The sequence below is a fragment of the Gopherus flavomarginatus genome, chromosome 1 (genome assembly GCF_025201925.1).
Source record: "Gopherus flavomarginatus isolate rGopFla2 chromosome 1, rGopFla2.mat.asm, whole genome shotgun sequence".
NCBI lineage: Eukaryota > Metazoa > Chordata > Testudines > Testudinidae > Gopherus > Gopherus flavomarginatus.
The window spans coordinates 98,464,465-98,485,093 of record NC_066617.1 but is presented as its reverse complement, the minus strand read 5'-3'; the positions used below and the strand labels follow the sequence as shown (position 1 = coordinate 98,485,093).

Sequence of the window (20,629 nt, the reverse complement as noted above, 5' to 3'; positions counted from 1 at the left end):
ATAGGGAGACCAGGCTGGGGATACTGAGGTGCAGATACAGAGAGGCAGATCAGTGCCTGAACTATGTTGTTGTGCAATACCTGCTTCAGCTTTTTAATCAGTTAAAATATGAGAGAAAGCATGGCTAATGCACAAGGCAAAGAATCAGGAGATCTAGATTTTATTCCCAGCTCAAACACTGACTCACTGACCTTGGGCAATTCACATAACCTTTCTGTGCCTCAGTTTTCCCCTCTGTAAAATGGGGATGATAATAATAGTTATCTACATCAGAAGTCTGTGAGGCTTAATTAATTGGTGCATGTAAAGCATTTTGAGATGCTTGGATGAAAAATGCTTTAGAAGTGCAAAGTATTAGAAAGGAGCTTTCCAGCCTAGGTCCTTATGATGCAGCATTTGAAAACTCCTGAGTAGCTGAGCAGTACTTCAATTGTCCCCAGGAAGAAAAGCAGTTTTACGGACATATACGTACAAAGTGTACACTGCATACGCACGCCTGATTCAGATTCTCTTTTACACACAGATTTTTGTGCACACATACACAGACACACTCTCACTCACTCCCTACCAACACACACACTTGATTCACACAGAATTCTCTCTTTTACACTCTCTCGGTTCACACAGATTCTCTCTTTTACACGCACAGATGCTGCATTGGTGAAAGAGTTCTCTCTCCCTCTCTCTCTACCTCGGTCCTGTTTTTCTACCACTCTCTTTCTTTGTCCCTTTCCATCTGCTTCTCTCCTTGTCCAACTTTCTCTCTTCTCCTTTGTGTCTCTGGGCCACAGCATCTGGGAGATCATTGGCCAGTCAGATGGGGGGCTGTCAGTGCTGAGAACTTTCCGCCTCCTGCGGGTGCTGAAGCTTGTGCGTTTCATGCCTGCTCTGCGACGCCAGCTGGTGGTGCTGATGAAGACCATGGACAATGTGGCCACCTTCTGTATGCTCCTTATGCTCTTCATCTTTATATTCAGGTGAGGAGGTGTTGTCTTCAGAGCAATTTGAGGAGGCATCACAGGGCATATACAAACCCTAGTGCCAATCTCTTTGTGACTTAACCTGCCCAAGTCTTTACTTTAGACATCAAGAGGAACTTGGCTAGTTCTCAGAGATCCTCAGCTGGTGTAAATTGATTGTATCAGCTGAGGATCTGGCCCTCAGGTATTCACAAGTAGAGGCTTGGCGGGGGATGGAGAAACTTTGCCAGCCAGGGAGTGTGCTGATCTGGATTTCTGTTAGAAAGGGCGAATTCTGTCAGTGAACTGCTGTTCACTGCAGGGAATAGTCTGACTCTTCCCTCCCCTACCCTCACTAACTATTACAGAATTGTGGTGTGGAGCACCTGGCAATATTTCACAGCACACAATGCAGATAAGCTAGAAGTGAGTGGAGACAGGCAATGGAACAAGAGAGAATGGTGGAGATAGTGGTCAGGGGGCAGGACTGGATGGAGTAGCCAGAAGCTGGGGGTCTTGTTGCTTATGGTGGTGCAGGGGGAAGGAGAAGGTCCATGAGGCTGATCAGTGTCTTTCCCTCCTTCATTGGTAGGTCTTGATGGGTTAGCTATATTTTTATATCCTTTACTCTGGTGACAAGTGGCAGCAGGTTGGATTGTGAAAGAAAAAAGGGGAACCGCTCTAACGAGCTCATTTTGGTGGCAGAGATATTTAAATTGGACACCGTCTCCTCTTCCCCACCCAACAGCATCCTGGGAATGCACATCTTTGGGTGCAAATTCAGCCTCCGGACAGACACCGGAGACACTGTCCCTGACCGGAAGAATTTCGACTCCTTGCTCTGGGCCATCGTCACTGTGTTCCAGGTGAGTCAACACAGCTTCCATGGGCAGGCCAGACAATGGGATTGGAGGGGTATCTCAAAGTGAATTGGATCAGGAATTAGTTGTAGGTTTGTACAATTGAATGTTAAACTCATTCCTGGTGACTCAAAAACCAAGCCATGAGGCTCCAGCATGCGATATTGAGAGAGGAGCGACAGACACACACTGTAATCAAGCAGCTGACATCTTTGCGACCTCCAAAGAGCAACAAGACAATGGAAGGATGTGGTAGTTAGCAAGGTCAGAGCTGTTGGGGCACGTCCTGTGTTTAATGTTGTTGCTGTAGCGTGCACACTATGCTTGTGTGTTTGTCTCCTCCCATTGGCCTGAGGTCTCTTGAGCTATTGCCATGGACACAGCGAGAGAGATGGACCATATTCACAGATGGCAATCATTAGGCACTTGGGATGGGATGCTGGGAGAAGATGGGGGAGCCTCACTCTGCAATAGGCATGTGGTGGTCAGATGATTTTCCTCTCGCTGCTAATGCAGCCTCCTTCCTCTGTAATCCCTTTCATTCTCACTTTGCTCTAGGGGGCTCACGCTGCCTCTCTTCTGTTTTGCAGATCCTGACCCAGGAGGACTGGAATGTTGTGCTGTATAATGGCATGGCCTCCACCTCACCATGGGCATCCCTTTACTTTGTGGCCCTCATGACCTTTGGCAACTATGTCCTCTTCAATCTGCTGGTGGCTATCCTAGTGGAGGGCTTCCAGGCTGAGGTGAGTGGCCACTCCATGGAGGTGAGGTGCAGATGAGGGAGATGGCTTGAGGGGACGAGGAGGGGATCTCAAGTTATGACATTCCAGTTATGACATTCCCATTCCTCCACTGGTATGGAGGAGAGGGTTAACAATTTCTACCCCATCTTATGCACCCTGCAAAGGTGACTCAGTCCCCCTCCGTGGGCCAGGAGTTCAGCAACTAAGCACTTGCAGACCACACAGGGATTTCTCTATCATCTGTGGCAATAGACAATCAGAGGCAACAGAATCCTTTCCCCCGGGGGCTCATGAATCACAGACCTTTGCTTTGATTTTTCCATTCCAGGGTGATGCCAACCAGTCGTACTCGGACGAAGATCAGAGTTCATCGAACATGGAGGAATTTGACAAATTCCTGAACAGCCGGGATGGCTCAGGTCAGTGGATCCTCCCACCTCGTTTGCTCTTGTGTCCTACCAGCAGCTGGATGAAAAATGTAAATGTGCAAATCTCCCTAAAATCTCATTCCTCTTTCCAAGGTGGGACCAGAATGCTTTGGCCCTGCCTAAAGCACTTTCATGGCAATGCAGTTTTATGCAATTTTCTTTGTTTTAAAGTCATTGTCAGCTTGCAGTCACTTGCAAAACTTAGAGCCATGGCAAAGCTCTGTAAAGCTGTAGCTAAGAGAACAAATATAATCCTTGGATAGCAAAGCAGATAGGAGATATTGCATCAAATAGGAGCAGAGAGGCATTACTACATCTGCATACAGCATTGGTGAGCCCATTGCTGGAATTCTGTGTCCAGTTCTGGTGTCTACACTTAAATTGGAAAGGATTCAGAGAAGAGTTACAAGAATGATTTGAGGTCTAGAAAACATGCCTCATGATTTAGTTTATCCTAGAGAAGGTTAAGAGGTGAGTTGATCATGGTCTACAAGCGTGTACAGAGGGAAAATATTTCTGATGGTAGATGGCTCTTTAATCTAGCAGGAAAAGGCATAATGAGATCCAATGGGTGGAAGCTGAAGCTGTGGACAAATTCAGACTAGAAATAAGGGGCACATTTCTAAGAGTGAGGATAATTAACCATTGGCATAGGCACCAACTGCATGGGTGCTTCGGGGCTGGAGGGGAAGCACTCACCGGGCAGAGGGGAAGTCAGCGCCTATGATGGTCTGTGTTATACAGGAGGACAGACTAGGCTATCAAAACGTTTCCTTCTGGCCTTAATATCTATGAATCTAATAGAAAAGAGCGGCATATCACATTATTAAGAATATTTTGATCTCTTCTTTCTCCCATCTGTGCCTCTCCTTGACACCCCAAAGGAGCAAATTAAAGCAGGCTTGCTGGATCCTTAGGGTCTGTGAGCAGTGAGGGAGCCAGTGCAGCAGTGAGTCAGTGAGAATTCAGAGCAGACTGGGAGGAAGAGTGTGTGCATGGGAATTTGAAGAAAGAAAGGATTTCCAAGGAGTCCACAAAGTTTTGGTGGATCTGGACCCCAATGAGTCTCAAGCCGCTCCTCAGTATCTCAACCCAACAAACTGATCTGAGGAACACAAGGAACATGCCAAAAATATTCAATGGCTGCTGGTCCCACAGTTGTAACATTTGTTTGAGATGTGTGGATGACTGCCCCCTAATTCTAGCAATGGGGGCACTGTCTCCCTCAAGTGCTCCCAGGCAAGAGCCTCGCAGCGTGAGTCTGCAGGGAAAACTATCTGATCGAGCTCTCTTGTAGGCACACTCCCTGCTCTGGGTCCATTAGAGCGAAGGAGGCTGAGCAAGTGGACTCAGCTAGGTGAAAGCTGTTGCATGAAACACCCTTCCCCCTCCAAAGCCAGAGGAGAGGGAATGCTGCCAGCACTGCCCAAAGGGGCAGGGAGAAGAGACAAGGAAGAGAAGATGCTATGGGGTGGGTAGAGAGAAAGGCAGGTTGCATCATCACTTTTGTTTTTCTGCACCCTACCTCGCGTCATAGAGGTATGCCCAATGAGAGGCAGAGGTAGTTCAAAGGACTCTGAGGAATCAGTGCACCTTGTGCTTAGGAGAGAGGCCATGGTCTCAAGTCCATCACTATCCTGACTCACCCTTTCCATACAAGCACCAAGAAGCAGTGTTGGGTTCTAACAGGGCTAAACAAACTGAGCATTAAAACATTCACTGAGTGTTGCAGGAGGAAACTGCAGAAGGGAAAGGAATGTCTTTTTCTCTCTTTCTTTCTCTCTGTGTTTTTCTGCTCAGATCCCAGGCTCTGTGCAATTCCCATGACCCCAAATGGACACCTTGACCCCACCCTACCTTCTTCCAACCAGCCAGTGGCAGCTGGTGGGGTCACAAGTTCTGCCCAGAATTCCCTGCAGCCAGACCAGATCCTCATTGCCTTGGGTTCCAGGAAGAGCAGTGTGATGTCACTGGGGAGAATGACCTACGACCAGAGGTCACTGGTGAGTGAGTAGACCCACGAGTAACATACTTCTTCTGAAACCCAGGGGATCCATTGTCTCAGTGCCACCATCTTGGAATTCCATCGGGGGTCTACCCCTACTGGAAACTTACAGAAGCTTGTTGCCTGTCCCCATTTAGCCTGAGGTGGCCGCAATTTCCAATTTCTCAATCCATATTCCACCATGACTGGGCGTAGGATTCAACTGCCTTGTTATCTCCTCTGTAGTCTTCCCTCCAAAATGAAATGTGCATTGACCTCTTAGCCCTCCACTGTAGTTCTGGAGCACAGAGCATGGAATTATGGTGCCCTGCCTCCTCGGTAACATAAAAAACACATGGGGAGTTTCTGCCATTAGGAAAGGATGGGTAATATCAGACCTACCAGGTCCTCTACCTGGGGAAGTTTCTGGAGCCCTTAGTTCAGGTGAAAATCAAAACCTTGACCTGCAGCACCATTTCCTGTCCTAGGCCTGCCACCCCTATCCATTCCTGCAGACAGCCATCACTCACAGTTCTGCCAGTGCACTTTGATCCTGTCCTCTTAGCACTCCTGTTAGTTCAGTCATTGAGCGCTTCAACCACTAACACACAGCTTTACTGGTGCACCTCAGTCCTGATGTGCGGCATACCCTGCTATCCCAGTCCTTTGTTTTTCCTGAGCAGAGATGGCTGCTGGTAACAATTGGTGTTGAGATTTGGTGATTTGGAGGACTAGGCTGAGACCCTCAAACCCATATCTCTCACTTTCTCCTCTCATTTAGATTGTAAGCTCTTTGAGGCAAGGACTATGGGCTGGGTTTATCCATCACCCTGTTCCTTGTGCACCACTGCAAAGCAAGTGCAAAATGCTACCTACCTGATTTTGTACCACTTTCCACTGATGTAAATGACTACACAAGCCCTTTGCTTTCTAACTTAGCTTATCTGTAAAGTGCCTGGCACACAACTGGGGCTATAAAATAAATATGACAGTGACCAATTAAGAATTATTAATTAATAATAATAATAATTAATTTGATGCCAGATTTAGAGGTCACCTTTGAGTTCACAAAATGCTTCTCCTGGAGGGGTGGGAGAGCACGGCTTTGTATTCTTGTATTAGGAGATTTAGGGGCCCCAAGGGTGAGTCTTTGATCTAAACTGCTGAGGCCCCATCTTCCTTGTGACCCAAGTCACTGAATCGGTGTCTCCCTCTCTTACAGTCTAGCTCTCGCAGTTCTCATTATGGTGCATGGGGCCGCAGCGGGACCTGGGGGAGCCGTCGTTCCAGCTGGAACAGCCTGGCTCGGGGACACAGCCTAAAACACAAGCCTCCATCTGCCGAGCATGAATCTTTGCTGTCTGGGGAAAGGCACAGGGTGGCGGATGGAGAACGAGAGGGAATGGGAAGGGCCCCTCATCACCGGCGGACACTCTCTCTGGACACCAAAGATTCCTGTGATCTGGTGGAGCTGACGTCATCAGTTCCATCCAGTCACAGGGCAGTGAGGAAGTTGGGTGTGGCTCTGGACACCAGCGAGCACCAGGACTGCAATGGCAAAATGCCCAATATCGCTAAGGAGATTTTCCCGCAGATGGACAACCGCAAGGAACGTGGAGAGGATGAGGAGGAGATAGACTATGTGAGTACAGGGGGCTTCACCAAAGGAGCACCAAGGGCTTACAAGGGGGTCAGCAATCACAAGAGATGGGAGGTGAGTTATGCCAGCCTGGGAGACGTTCGTGCTCAAGGCAAGAGTAGATTGTAGAATCCCTATGGGCTCCCTCTCAGAGCCTCAGGCAGAAGAAGACCAGAGTGTTGCTTCTTAGCCAGCCTCCAAGGCTCCGGTGCCCAGAACTGAAGAGATTCCTGTGACACTTCAGTGGGGTCGGGGCAATGGAGATTTTAGCAGAAGTTTTCACTGTATGAAATGACTTCACTTAGGAGGACTTCACTTAGGAGGAAAGATGCCAGTAGATACTCATTCTGCCTTAGGCTCATTGGTTAGGCTGTGGACCCAGCACTCTAACTCCACTTTCCCTGAGGTTTGTGGGTAGTGCTGGTACAAAGATCCAGTGCATGCTGGGCAGCCTCAGTGTCAGCGTTCCACAGCAGAGTACAGGCTAGCATCAGGTTCAGTTTTAAGGAGTCGGAAGTGAATCTTGATATTCTTCCTTTTGGGAGGAAAACAGTCTTATGGAATAGCCATCCCAATGAATTTTCCACCTGATTCATCGCTCCCCCTGTGACTATGACATCAGCTCATTTCCTCAAGTGGGGTCAGGGCAGAGAGGGCAGAGAGAGGAGGATCTGGGGAGGTAATGTATCCAAGTTACTGGTATTTTAGGTTTAAAGAAAAAAGACAGATTGGACTTCTCAGTGAAGTGGGGAGGTGGCCAGTGACAACCCATTCCCTTGTGTCCTGCAGAGCCTGTGTTTCCGCATCCGGAAGATGATGGATGTCTACAAGCCAGACTGGTGTGAGACACGGGAGGATTGGTCCATCTACCTCTTCTCTCCACAAAACAGGTTGGTCCTAGTATTGTCAGTGGAGGGATGGTTTAGTATAATCCTGTTGCGGCAGCCTCGTATGTGGATTGGATGCTGAGCCTGCAGCCAGGGCCAACTCCAGGCACCAGAGCAGCAAGCAGGTGCCTGAGGCGGCCAGTGAAGAGGGGCGGCACGTTCGGCTCTTCGGCAGCAATTCGGCGGAGGGACGGACCCGCTGGCAAATTGCCCCGTCGATCGCGATCGCAGCTCCTCTCCCTCTCCCCTCCCCACCCCCCCACCCCCCGCTGCTTGGGGCTGCAAAACCCCGGGAGCTGGCCCTGCCTGCAGCTTTAAACTTTCAAGATGGGAACGATTTTGTTGCTTCCAGTCACAGCCTCTCCACCCAACTCTTGTTTGGTCCCTGAGGTGGGGGTAGAGAAGGGGAATCCTAAAAGGCTACTGTTGTTTTCCTTACAGGGGAATGCTCCGTTTTTCTTCAGTGTAACTTAAGGCAAGGCAGAGAATACTAACTCTGACCAAAAAAGATAAAGAATGTATTATTAACTAATCTGTGCCATTGGCAATGTCTCTGATGGCACAAGAGTGGGCCCCATTGCATTAGAGGCCACAAAGGTGACTTATTAGCAATCCTGCCACACTGTTTAGGCAAAGTTAGTATTCACTGCACTTAACAAAATAAATATTAGAAGAACTCCTCCTTCCACCAGGAGGAAATAGTGTTTATCACCAGCTATCAGCATGCTGCACCACACGGTTAACAGCTCATGGAGACAAGAGGGGTTCATCATAACTGTTGGAAGATGAATCTTGGCTGCACGTGCTGATCTCCTACCTATTGTATTGATTCTGGCGACTTTTAGAGAAGCTGGAGGGCTAATTCCTGTGGCAATTGTTAGGGGGCTTATTCCTTCACCCTCTCACTTCCCTGGTCCTTCTCGCGTGAACAGAGAGCAACAATACCCGAAGTCCAAAGGCACAAACAATTCAATGTTTATTGGGGTGAACTTCCAGCAAGCATGATTCCAGTTTCCTTCCTTAGTGTCCCCCTTCCCAGCTCTGACACCACAGAGCCTTGCCTGTGTCCATGTTCCTGTTCCCATCCCCTGTTCCCATTTTCCCCTTTAGCAAGACATGATTTTAATTTCCCCATCCCCAGTCCCTGTTCCCATTTCCCCCCCTTTAGCAAAACATGATCCCAATTCCCCCATCTCCAGTCCCTGTTCCCATTCCACCACCCCCCACTTCCTGATTGACTGCAGACTATATAGTAAAACCTGAGTTTTGCTTAGCTATTCCTTAACCAATCATTTTACTAAAATTTAACTAAGCAATCCTAACATATTGTAACATGGTTATTTAACCAATTATATTCCAGCACCTTCATTGATTTACACCCAACAAATTTAATTATACAGCAGACAGAAACAATCACAGAACCAGACAGAGACCATGCAAATAAACATACAAAACAATACAGAAGTGAGGATTTCACAACTACATCTATACAGACATAAGGGTTCTCCAGCTGTGTCTATTGATAAGTGAGTTCTTGCCAGACAGGATGAGATCAAACTAAGTTTCCTTTTACATCTTCTAGGCTTTTCCCTTTCTCTGGAGGTGATAGAAATATCAGGGCAGGGTTGTATTCCTAATAGCCCAATAGCACCTTATTTCAATGTGACTAGTTTGGAATGTGAGGATGTGACCATACACTTCCCAGCTTATGGCTGCCTAACTACATCTTAGCTGAAGGCCTTAGCCTGCCACAGTAAAAGAAGGCCATTACAGAGACAGACAGTGATTTTTGATTCTTTCTTTTACCTCTATAACTAGCTAAGTGATAAGAATACACCTAAATTCTTAAAGTATAGGCTTTTGCAGACAGACCTGAATATCTATATCCTAACAGCAATAGAACTAGTCATCTATTTTCATGGCAGTGATTCCTCATCAGCCAGCAGCACAAGGGAGTTTGATGCCTAGAACACTCTGGTAATCCCAGCACAGGCATAGCATAATAGGAAATTCTAAATTGGAGGAGAGGGGGGTGGGTTAAAGATTGTGACTCATCATCACCTCATGGGAGCAGAACTTAAGAGAGGAAGGGTGGTATGGTGTGGTGCTTTAGGCATGTCTCTGGGGCCTGGGAGACTAAGGTTCAATTCTTTGCTCCACTACAGATTTCCTCTGTGACTTTGGGTAAGTCACTTAGCCTCCCTGTGCCTCAGCTTCCCCATCTGTAAAATTGGGATAACAGCTCTGCCCTACCTCACTGAGGTGTTGTGAGGAGAAAGAAATAAAAGTACTGTGGTGATGAGGGTGCATATAAATAACTAGGATAGACAAACAGAGCTTAGGGGATAAGGTCCTTACAAATGCAGGTGGTTTCTCAGGAGGAACTCTTTAGAGAATTATTATTACTTGCATTGAGGTAAGCCGAGTCATGGAGCAGGACCCTGTTGTGCTAGGTGCTGTAGAAACACCGAACAAAAAGATGGTTCCTCCCTGAACAAACGTATCTCCTTTCCAGTCTGGTAATTTGCACAACAGGGCAGCTGATTTTACATGAGAGAATATTACATTTCAGGCAGAACTCTTACTCCCTCCCCTGTCTCCCCATCCCTTGTCATACCAAATTTAATTTCACCCCAAGCTCATGCATCCTTTTGGAACTCTCTTGCAGGTTCCGCATCCTCTGCCAAACCATCATTGCTCACAAGCTCTTTGACTACGTTGTTCTGGCCTTCATCTTCCTGAACTGCATCACCATTGCCCTGGAGAGACCACAGATCGAGCATCGGAGCACGGTGAGAAAACTTGCACCCTCGGCCTTTTTCGGCTGAATACAACCCCTGGATGGGTGTCGTGGACAAAGTTCATTAATTCTGTGGGCATTGCATAGGCTCTGGATAGCCCCCAGCACTGGAGAGTAACCCCCGTCCCCCAAACACACATACACCCCTCTGTGATTTCTCTGTTTAGAATAAGAGGCCTGCTTGCCTCCTTTTCAAGGCCTTAAAATAGTATAATCCTTCTTTCTCAGGAGTAGCTTCCTTTGTCGTAGAAGGCAGAAGGGTCCCTCCAGGCCTCATGGTTGGGACATGGCTTGCCAATGGGAGTCAAATAGCCAGGGACCATGAAACTAAAAGAGGGTGGTAACCTGGCTATGTAGCAGTGTCCCAGTGGGAATGGCGTGCCAGGATTCAAATGTGCTGCTACTGCATTGGCTTTGAATGTGGATCTGAGTGCCATGGTTGGGAGAGGCTGGTGTGCTTCAGCGGGTGAATATATTCTTGGTTTTCCTCAATTCATTCTTAAGAGAGGTCACAGCTGACATGGCTTTTTGAGCATCTCTGCTGAGTCTGCATGGCCAAATGACACCACAGTTAGGTGAAGTCTGGGCTCAGGAGAGGTCCAAGAGTGGGGTGACAGGGCTGGGCTGCCAGTCAGCATCGTGTTGCATTGCAAGGTGATGAAAGTCTCCGTAGCTGGATTAGCAGCATATGCTGCAGATCACTATTGCAGTGCATTAGCGAGCTGTGTGGGTGCTGCAAAATTGGAGTAGCAGGGAACACTGAAGGTCAGGACTGAGGTGCATTAGCTGAGACAGGTGGGATGAAGGTTGTTCACATGTGCCCTTGGCTGTAGCCAGTGCTCTCACTCCCACCTTCACGAGACAGTGAAATTTGTCAAGTTCATAACAAAGGATTTAGTAAACTCACAGAAGTGTGGAAATGTCTCTCAGTGTTTTAGGGGCTTTTTTCTGTTCTTTCTAGGAGAGAATCTTTCTCACCGTATCCAACTACATTTTCACAGCAATCTTCGTAGCTGAGATGACACTAAAGGTAAGTCACCTGGAGACAGTCAGCCTTTTCCCATGTGTCATGGGCCCAACACATCTGCCTTCTACTCATCCATCCATCCTCTACAGTCCATCCATCCTTCAGTCTTCCAAGGAGATCCACTCACTCCTCATGAACTCTGTCATGGTAGGGGCATGTCCAACCATTGGGTTTGAATCTCATTTTCAGATTTGGATGCATGAAATTAAACACCTTTTAGACATCTAAACAAGGGACCTGGTTTTCAGAGGTGATGAGCATTCACAGATTCCATTGACTTTGGTAGCATCTGCTGGTGTTCAACAGCTCTGAAAAGCAAACCACTTATTTAAGTGTCTGCATATGGATTTAGGTGCTTAATTTTACATACTCGAGTTTGAAAAATTTGGATTAAGTGATTTACATAAAGTCACCAGAAGAGCATGAACGAGCACCCTTGTCTTCTGACTGCACGCACCTTGTCATATCCTCTGAACATCACTATCTCCCTCCAGTGTGGTAGTGCTTGGGGGAATGGAGCAGATATAGTTTGAGAGGGGAGAGGACTTCATCAAGGCTTTGGTGGGTCTTTATTGTTTTTTCCAGAACATTTGCACTCCAGCATTTGATTTCTGTGCCATCCATATCTCCATTTTTACTTCACAGACTGTGGATCTTTTCTGAGAAAGGAGATGAGTGTAATAGAAAGGTGAAAGATGGGTCCTCATTGCTTCTTTACCTGTTGCTATTCAGTTATTAAGTACCTTCCCCTCTGGATGGTGGAGAGTTTAACTCCCCATGCTCTCCCCCCTCTCCTCTCCTGTAGGTGGTCTCTCTAGGCCTATATTTTGGGGACGAGGCCTATCTCCGCAGCAGCTGGAACATCCTAGATGGCTTCTTGGTCTTTGTGTCCCTCATTGACATTGTGGTGTCAGTGGCCTCTGCTGGAGGAGCTAAAATTTTGGGGGTGCTCCGGGTCCTCCGACTGCTGCGCACACTACGTCCTCTCAGGTGAGAACCCAATGGGAAAATTCCTAGCCTTCCATCCTCTCTCTCACTGTGTCCCTTTCTCTGTCCACCCAGGAATGGCTCCCACACAGTGCCAGTATTAGAACATGCTTTATGGAGAGACAGGGCTGTGCATCAGAAAAGGGCTGAAGGAACATCCTGCTAGGGATAAGAATGTTGTGTAGTGTCCTCTCCACAGGGATGTTTCTCTTAACTGTGCAGCTTCTTCTCCAGCCCCTAAGGTAGTCACTGCAGTATCCTGATTAGGTAACGTGCCCAAGTCCTGCTGTGAGGGACTCAAACCCACAGTGTTCAGGCCTAGGGGAGAGCATGCTCTCCTCTGGATGATAGCTGGGATGCAAATGTTGTCTGATTCTGAAAAGACAGGGGAAGAAAGAACTCTGCCATCTCTCTGTGTCACCCCCTCACTCTCCATCCCTTCCAGGGTCATCAGCCGTGCCCCAGGCCTGAAGCTGGTGGTGGAGACACTCATCTCATCCCTCAAACCCATTGGGAACATTGTCCTCATTTGCTGTGCCTTCTTCATCATCTTTGGCATCCTGGGTGTGCAGGTAGGGTTGTTGTTGCCTATCAAGCACCCACAACACACTTGACACTGTACTGCCACGTAGGAAGCGTAATGCAGACACAGTTAAGCAGATGGAGTTGTGTCTGGGGGGAGGGCCAGGCATCCCAGGACACCTGCCTGATCCTCTGTCCCGCTCTGTCCTCTTTTGTGTTGTTCTTGTCATAATGATTCTTAAGCCTTTGGCAGTGGCAGGTGGGGTCAGTGCTGATGTCTTTCAACAGTAGAGACTGATATTCAGATCATGGCATCAGCAGAGCTGTAGAGAAGGCCCAGGAGTGCAGTAGCAGCTGGGCATACTGCAGGTCATGACTGTGATGCACTGACAGAGCAGTGTCAGCTGGGGCAGCTGCACAGGGGCCTGCGTGATGCCTGGCTCTAGGCAGTTCTTTCTCTCCCTTTCACTCCAAGTGCTAAATCCACCCACAATGTGATTGGGGGGGGCAGGCAGGGGGAGGTTAATCCTCCTTATTTTAGGCTTGTGCTGCAGAGGAGTGCTGGAGTGGGTGTTACTTCCATCTCAGAGAATGTGCTATACTTAGTCTGTGTGCAAACTGTTCTGATGAGCCTGTACAAATGCGCAATCCAGTACCCTCCATATGGAAAAGGAGCCTGGGGCAGAAGAACCGCATCAGTGTCCCTTTATTTAAAAGTATCAGAGAAGTAGGCGATATTTTTCTAGGTCTTTGCACTCACAAGAGATCTTTTTCCCTTCAGTACACTTAGCAGCTATCTGAGGGAACGGATGGCTCTGGGGGATTGGGTATGGGGCATTTCATCTCTAGGTCATTGGTTCTAATCCAGCCCCAGCAGGCCACCACATGGCTGCTAGAGTGGGAGGACTTTCAGTCATTGCTGACCCAGGACAAGATTATAGTCAGTGACAGAGAGGTGAAAGGCTCTGTGTCCCATTCCTACTCTGAGGCACTTCCTATTGCTCTTTGTCCCCTGACACTGAGGAAGTCTGAATGAGACTCACTGATGAAGTCACTTCCATCTTATAGCTCTTCAAGGGGAAGTTCTACCACTGCCTCGGGGTTGACATCCGTAACATCACCAACAGGTCTGACTGTGTGGCCGCCAATTACAAGTGGGTACACCAAAAGTACAACTTTGACAACCTTGGACAGGTACGTGCAGGACCCTCCAACCCCCTCCTCTCAGGTGAACCTGGGCTGTGCTTTGCCCCTCTGGGTCTCTGCCGCCAAGGCCATATTCACTCATTTTGAGGGGAAGGGTGGAATGTTCCAGAACACACTCTGGGCCAGAGGCAGCAGTCATGTGAACGGGGGGTGGGGGGATGGATGCTGGTTAGACATGGGTGTCTGGGTTAAAGCAGAGTAACTCATGTAAAGATGCAGCTTCCACGCTGAAGGGGTGGAAAGGGGGATGTAACAACTCAAGCAACTCATGTGAAGCCAGGGGATGGGAGGCAGGGGGCTGCTTTTCCTTACACTCTCCTAGGAGTGCCTCTTCTTGCTAGCCCCTGAACTCCCTCAACATGTAACACCCGGTTCCTCACCCATGCTTAGAGGTGAATCCTGCCTTCACTTGCACAGGTGCACCTTCCATTGGCGTTGCATGGAAATGATTGCAACTTTGAGCCCTTATGGCCTGATTCTCTGAGCAGGGTGTTAACTCGCTGACATTAGGGCAGTTAAAAAACAGTGAAAGGAGAATCAGGCCCTTCACAAGCAACTTACACCCCTGTTTACATTGCTGGGAGCTGGGCCAGCGGTGACTGTGCAATCTGCGCGTATGCAGTCCCCTTAAGCTCCACCATGGAAACCTCTGCAGGGTTGGCAGAATCCTCCCTTCCTCTCTGCAGCCTCCCTGCCAGTCCAGTTAGTGGAGTGCTGCCTTCTAAGGCAAGGGGCCAAGCCAAGCTCTCTGGTTTCTGAGCTGAAGCCCATGCATGCAAGTAGGAAGGCTTCCTCAAAAGCAGAGGTGGCCAGTGGGTGTTTTCTGATTGTGTTGGCCAGTTCTGCCATGGCTCTTGTAGATTTTGCCATGTCTCTGGCATTTATAAATTTTCACAGACAAGCAGCAGACATGTCGTGCTGGGGTTTTCTGTGTTTTAATTTGTCAGCCTGATACAATCATTGCCGAGTTCACTTGTCTCTAGGGACAGGAAACCTTTTACTCTGGTGCTACCACAGGGCAGGCTTGAATAAAGCTGGCAGCTCCCCTCCCTCTCCCATCTGTTAGTAGTTATGCAGATGACAAGTACTTGGAGGATGACACTTTGAGTTTTAATTATGTTTTGTACCTAAGAACTTAAAACCCGAACCATACACACTCCACCACACACAGATGCTCCGTGTCTGACGTGTTTCTGTTGTGTTCCAGGCCCTGATGTCCCTCTTCGTTCTGGCCTCCAAAGATGGTTGGGTCAATATTATGTATAATGGACTAGATGCTGTGGCTGTTGACCAGCAGGTATAGACACTTCCTTCTAAACTGATCATGCCATCTAGACCTCCTTCAGGCAGGAAGTTGGAAGCATGCTATTTCAGCCAGCTTTTGGAACTTTCTCTCCACCCAATAGCATTTTGTAGCATTGCTCTGACCCTCTCCCATCTGCAAGCCTTTCTCTTCACTTTCGTTATTACTGGTAGGTCAGGGCCATGGTTCTGTATATAAAGGAAGGAGCGTTTGGAAGTGATTAGCCAGGTGGGCATTCACTGTAGTTCTTGTCCTTTATTCAGCTGGGGAAGTTGGGCAGACTGGGTCCTTATGTATCTTGTGATATCTTCACAGCAGCAGTCGCCCATGTCTTTCTTGAAATGATGCACCCACCTGATCTACAGTTGCTTATAAACTGGGTTTCTCTGTCCCTGCAACTAAGTCCCGATGGTGTCCAAAATTCATATTGACTTGAGTAATGCAGGGTCAGGCCCCTGGCGAAGGCTGCAGCAACAGAGGACTGAATGTCCATGAAGATACTACCCTTACCCTCTGTTCTCAGCACTAGAAGTGCTGTTGGTCTTTTAAAACCCACCGTGATGAAAAACCTAGAAGCTCAAGCCCTCCTTTCTACTTGATCCTGACTAACACCTGGTTTCAGGCACCCCTCACCTTTCAGGGTTTCCCCCATTGCACCTTAGAGGTGCAATTTACTCACCCTCACCCCAATGCACCTTTTCTCCAGGTATCTTTAGTGTCTGTCATATTCTCTGAGGTTTTAATTGTCCATTTGATCTGTTATGATTATATTGCAATTGTAAGTGCAGCATCCTCAGTGCTTTATTATTATTATTACTATTATAAGCTTGTCCTTGACTTTCAGACACCCAGTCTATTTGTTGCGCCTACCCTCATTTTCATAATCCTTTCCCAACCAACCAGTCACAATCTGTTGATCTCCCTCATTTTCACAATTCTGCCACATCCAGCCAATCACAACCTGCTGATCTCCTTCATTTTCATCATCCCACCTCAGACTTCCAGTCAGCTAATCACAGCTTTTCTTTTCTTTTCTTTCCAGCCAGTGACCAACAACAATCCCTGGATGCTCCTTTACTTCATCTCATTCCTCCTCATTGTCAGCTTCTTCGTACTCAACATGTTTGTGGGGGTGGTGGTGGAGAACTTCCACAAGTGCCGACAGCACCAGGAGGCAGAGGAGGCACGCCGGCGGGAGGAGAAGCGCCTGAGGCGCCTGGAGAAGAAGCGCAGGAGTAAGGCACAGCCTAAGTGTTTGGTTGGTTCGTAGGCCAAGGTTTTCTGAGAAAAACCTCCTCCTCTTCTTTTATTTTTGGACTGATCAGTTTCTCTATAACAGCGTCTATGTCAATGCTCTCAGCACTGCTCTCCTTTTGGTGGGACACTGCTGCTGGACTGCCGTACGCACCACCAGGCCTGACAACCCCAGCCAACTACCCTCAAGTCAGAATCCCTGCAACAGAGGGAAGAGGTGACAGGGTGCCTGATGGCAACTGGGGGTGTTGAGAAAGGCGCCCGTTTTCTTAACACCTTGCCTCTAGAAAATAATACATTCATAGATGTGTGTGTGTGTGTGCGTGCGCACGCATGCGCGCGCACGTGCTCATCAACAGGGAACGTCCACCCAGACACACACACTGCAGCCCTCAGGGATTTAGACACTCCTTTGGAGAGCCCTGCAGCACCAGACAGTGCTGTTGGGCGGACCTCTGCGCTAATCCTTTCCTGTGTAATGCAAAATGAGGCAGAGGAGAAGATGAAAAAATCCATGCTGTGTTCCTGGGCCTTTCTATTCCTGTGGCAGTTTCTCTCATTGGGTTCCAAGGCTTCCTTGGAACCAAGAGGGTCCCCCCACAGTGATGGTCCCCACGTGTCTGTTTCCTGTGCTCCAATGAGAGAAACATCACAGATGCACACTTGACCCTGGGCCCTGGCAATCACCCCTGCTCCTTCCTACCTCTACCCCAGAGATCCTGGCTAATTACTCTCCTCCTTTCCAAGCCCCCGGGCTTCTGTCTTTCTTCCCCTTCTTCAGTTTTTCCTCTCCCTGGTGCCACCTCTGGGTGTCTCCTGGAGCCATTTGCTCCTTTTTATCATTTGTGATCTTAACTTGTTGAGGCATGAAATGCTGATTTAGTGCCATTCCCACAAACATAGGACTAACAGATTCTTTCTATCGCTCCCACCTTCCCTTTCTTGTCTCTCCCTGTCTCCTCCTTCCTTTTACGCTCTCTTTCCTCACCATTTCTGTTTTCTTTCTCTGCATTCTTTATTTTGTCTCCTTTTTCTATCTGTTTCCTCTGCTTCTTCCTTCTTCATTCCTGTTTCTGTCTGTCCCTCCCTCCCTCCCTGCCTTTGCGTTGCTTCTATTCTTTCCCCCACTTTCCTTCCTAATTCCTTTGTTTCTCTTCCCTCTCTCCTCTATCTTCTATCTTCTCTCTCTCTCTTCCCCCCTCCTACCATTGAAGAGGCGCAGCGCTTGCCGTATTATGCCACCTACTGCTCTGTCCGCCTCCTCATCCATTCGGTCTGCACCAGCCACTACTTGGACATCTTCATCACCTTCATCATCTGCCTCAACGTCGTCACCATGTCCCTGGAGCACTACAACCAGCCAGTGGTGAGTGAGTTCAAGGGACCAAATCCTGCCCCTGCCTCCCTCTCTCTTTTCCACATCTCATTTTCCATAACAAAAGAGACTTGACACTTTCCCTTCCAAGCAATCAAACACATAAGCGGTCACTAGGTTATAAGTAAAACTTAGCAGCCATTAGAGATTGATTTGGAAGAGCAGCATCTCCCAGCATGCTTTGCAGAGGGGATTAAATTGCAACACAAAGGAAATCTCTATATATTCTGTAGCCTTTTCTAACTTCTGTCTTCCTCAAACCTATCCTCTCTGCAATGCCTCCTCCCAACTCCTTATCCTGGCAACCCCACCTGCTCGAAACATTAGCCAGCAACTGATTGCATAATTTCACTACAGCTGCCAATGTTATGATCCACCATGATAGATGGTAGAGGAGGGTCCCTGTGAAAACTGTCATGCAAAATTATGCGAGAGTTAACTCAGCTGTCAGGGTGATAGAGGGAGTTCTTTCCACTGTCATGTGGATGACCAAGTTTAGCCTCTTGGCTTCTCTTTGTAGTTTCCCTCAGGCCCCAGCAGAGAGTAGCATACTGCCCCTGGGAGCTAGTGCTTTGCACTGCTAGATGGATCAGATTTCAGTTTCTCAGTAGCCAACCCTGAACCTCAGTGGAGTGAGTTAGGAGTGCTATAGGAGCTGGCATACCCAGTCCTCGGATAGCTGAAGAGAGCCCCTCACCCAGCCACCCTCCTTCCACACGAGAAGCAGTGTGGACAGAATCTGAAGAGAGTCCAGCCTAGTTTCTCTCAGCTGGAAGAAGGGTGATCACAACAGAAGGTCTCAAGGGTTGTGAAAGATCAATATTTGGGGTGGGGGAGATTGGGAAATCCTCAATATTTGTTGACAGGGTTACAGACACGTGCGGGAAGGGGGAAATGTGTGCTGGAAAGGGGGCTTTCTCCCTCTATCTGAAAGCACCACACTCACTGCTATGTCTGTCCAGAAGCATGCAATTCCAGGGAGCCCCTCTCCATCCCCAAGAAGCCCTTGGTAAACTCCTGAGGGGTCTGAGGTGACAAATCTGATTTCATAGCTGGAGCTGGTTGTATTAGAAGTGACCAGGGCTGTGACTTGTCTATTGTTGCTCAGAATCACTGCCGAGTTTTATCTCTAGGTCCAGCTTATCTTTCTTGTTGGCTGTTTAATTTTGTTACTGTTTATCCTGTGTTCCTGAACTGCCCCCTCGTCCCCCCAGGATTCCTCACAGGGTTCCCTATATCCACTATTTGTTCTGCAAAAATTAGCATCTCTTATTCCTTCTCACCCACACATCACATCTTGAGCAACTCAATTAGCTTCCCTGTGCCTCAGTTTCTTCATCTGTGCAATAGGGATAAGCATACCCATTTCCTCACAGGCATATGGTGAGGCTTCACTAATCAGTTCTTGCAAAGTGCTTTTAGATTTCCAGATAAAAGGTGCTGTAGACATGCTACATACAATTAATAGAAACCCTCTGGTGGCAGTGGCACCAATTCAGATATTTCTTTGGAGGAGGGCTAATTCCAGTCCCCGCCCCCTCCAGCAGGTCTCCTTCAACCAGGAAATCTCCCTTCTCTGTACAAAGGGGCGACAGTCGACTGCTCCAGCAGCCACCATACTGATTTAGTATGGAGCCACTGCTTAAAAGTGAGCAGGCCAGAGCCTGTGGTACTTTGAGTAAGTCTAAAAACCTTTTTTGGGGGGGGGTGTGCGAGAGGGGGGGAAATATTCACCCCCACAGCCCTCCCTAGCAGGTGCCACTGTTGGTGGAGAACAGGGACCTCACACAGGAGAACCAGGGCGTCAGAGTAGAGGGCGGAAGCTTGCTAAACCCCCACCTAGTCCCCAACCAGAGACATGTGGTTTCCTCTTACTGCAGATAGCAATAGGTTATTTGCTCTGATGCACTCTCCCTGCCTGACGCATTCCCTGTAGATTTATGGAAGCCATTTATAGCGTAACGCCCGGGTGATGTCCCATGAACCTGATGCTGCTGATGTCAGAGGTGCTGGGTGATAATGCTTTGAAACCCTTTGCACACCACAGCCCTTTCCCAGGCCTGCCCATTCTCCTGAGCCGTGGCTGGGCAGAGCAGCAGGTATTCTGAGAGTCCCTTGGCATGGAAGTGCAGTGTGATGGCTGCTGTCCTTGGTAAGTCTGTGCCAGCCTTCAAGTAGTTGCAATCCAGGATTTGGCAGCTCCCTCCTCCCTCCACCATTCCTGACCATCAAGCAGGCTGGAACTCAGTGACTTCACAAGCATGTCTGTAGTTAATGCCTCTCACTCTCCACCTCTCTCAGCCTCTCTTTCCATCCACAGTCTCTTGAGACTGCCCTGAAGTACTGCAACTACATGTTCACCACAGTCTTTGTGCTGGAGGCAGTTCTGAAGCTGGTGGCGTTTGGACTGCGGCGATTCTTCAAAGACCGGTGAGCAGTGGGGCACACAGGTCGTCCGGTGAGGCAGTGAAGTTTGGGGAGGGATCTGTATCTGCAGTGGAATCCTAGAGCATGGGGGCCTCAATTTCTTCCTTGTTACAGGTAGCAAAGAGCTTACTAGCTTCACCTTAAACACACTGGAGCAATAATCTGTTAATAAGAGTTATCCAACCCTTCCTCTTGTTGGAGTCTGCTGATTGGTCCAGGAAGCAG

At 48.4% G+C, this 20,629-nt stretch overlaps 1 protein-coding gene across 2 annotated transcripts in view; it reads left to right on the top strand.

Annotated features, from left to right (window-relative positions):
- CACNA1I (calcium voltage-gated channel subunit alpha1 I) overlaps positions 1–20,629 on the top strand; it is a 139,861-nt gene that overhangs the window by 96,234 nt on the left and 22,998 nt on the right. For both annotated transcript variants that reach the window (XM_050916795.1, XM_050916784.1), the window contains exons 10-25: positions 792–977; positions 1,708–1,825; positions 2,410–2,565; positions 2,894–2,984; positions 4,794–4,996; positions 6,200–6,619; positions 7,406–7,506; positions 10,172–10,295; positions 11,265–11,333; positions 12,136–12,320; positions 12,763–12,889; positions 13,908–14,033; positions 15,253–15,342; positions 16,391–16,583; positions 17,817–17,968; positions 20,298–20,407. In XM_050916795.1, the coding sequence (XP_050772752.1) occupies positions 792–977; positions 1,708–1,825; positions 2,410–2,565; positions 2,894–2,984; positions 4,794–4,996; positions 6,200–6,619; positions 7,406–7,506; positions 10,172–10,295; positions 11,265–11,333; positions 12,136–12,320; positions 12,763–12,889; positions 13,908–14,033; positions 15,253–15,342; positions 16,391–16,583; positions 17,817–17,968; positions 20,298–20,407 (2,451 nt within the window). The remainder of the gene's footprint in view (positions 1–791; positions 978–1,707; positions 1,826–2,409; positions 2,566–2,893; positions 2,985–4,793; positions 4,997–6,199; positions 6,620–7,405; positions 7,507–10,171; positions 10,296–11,264; positions 11,334–12,135; positions 12,321–12,762; positions 12,890–13,907; positions 14,034–15,252; positions 15,343–16,390; positions 16,584–17,816; positions 17,969–20,297; positions 20,408–20,629) is intronic.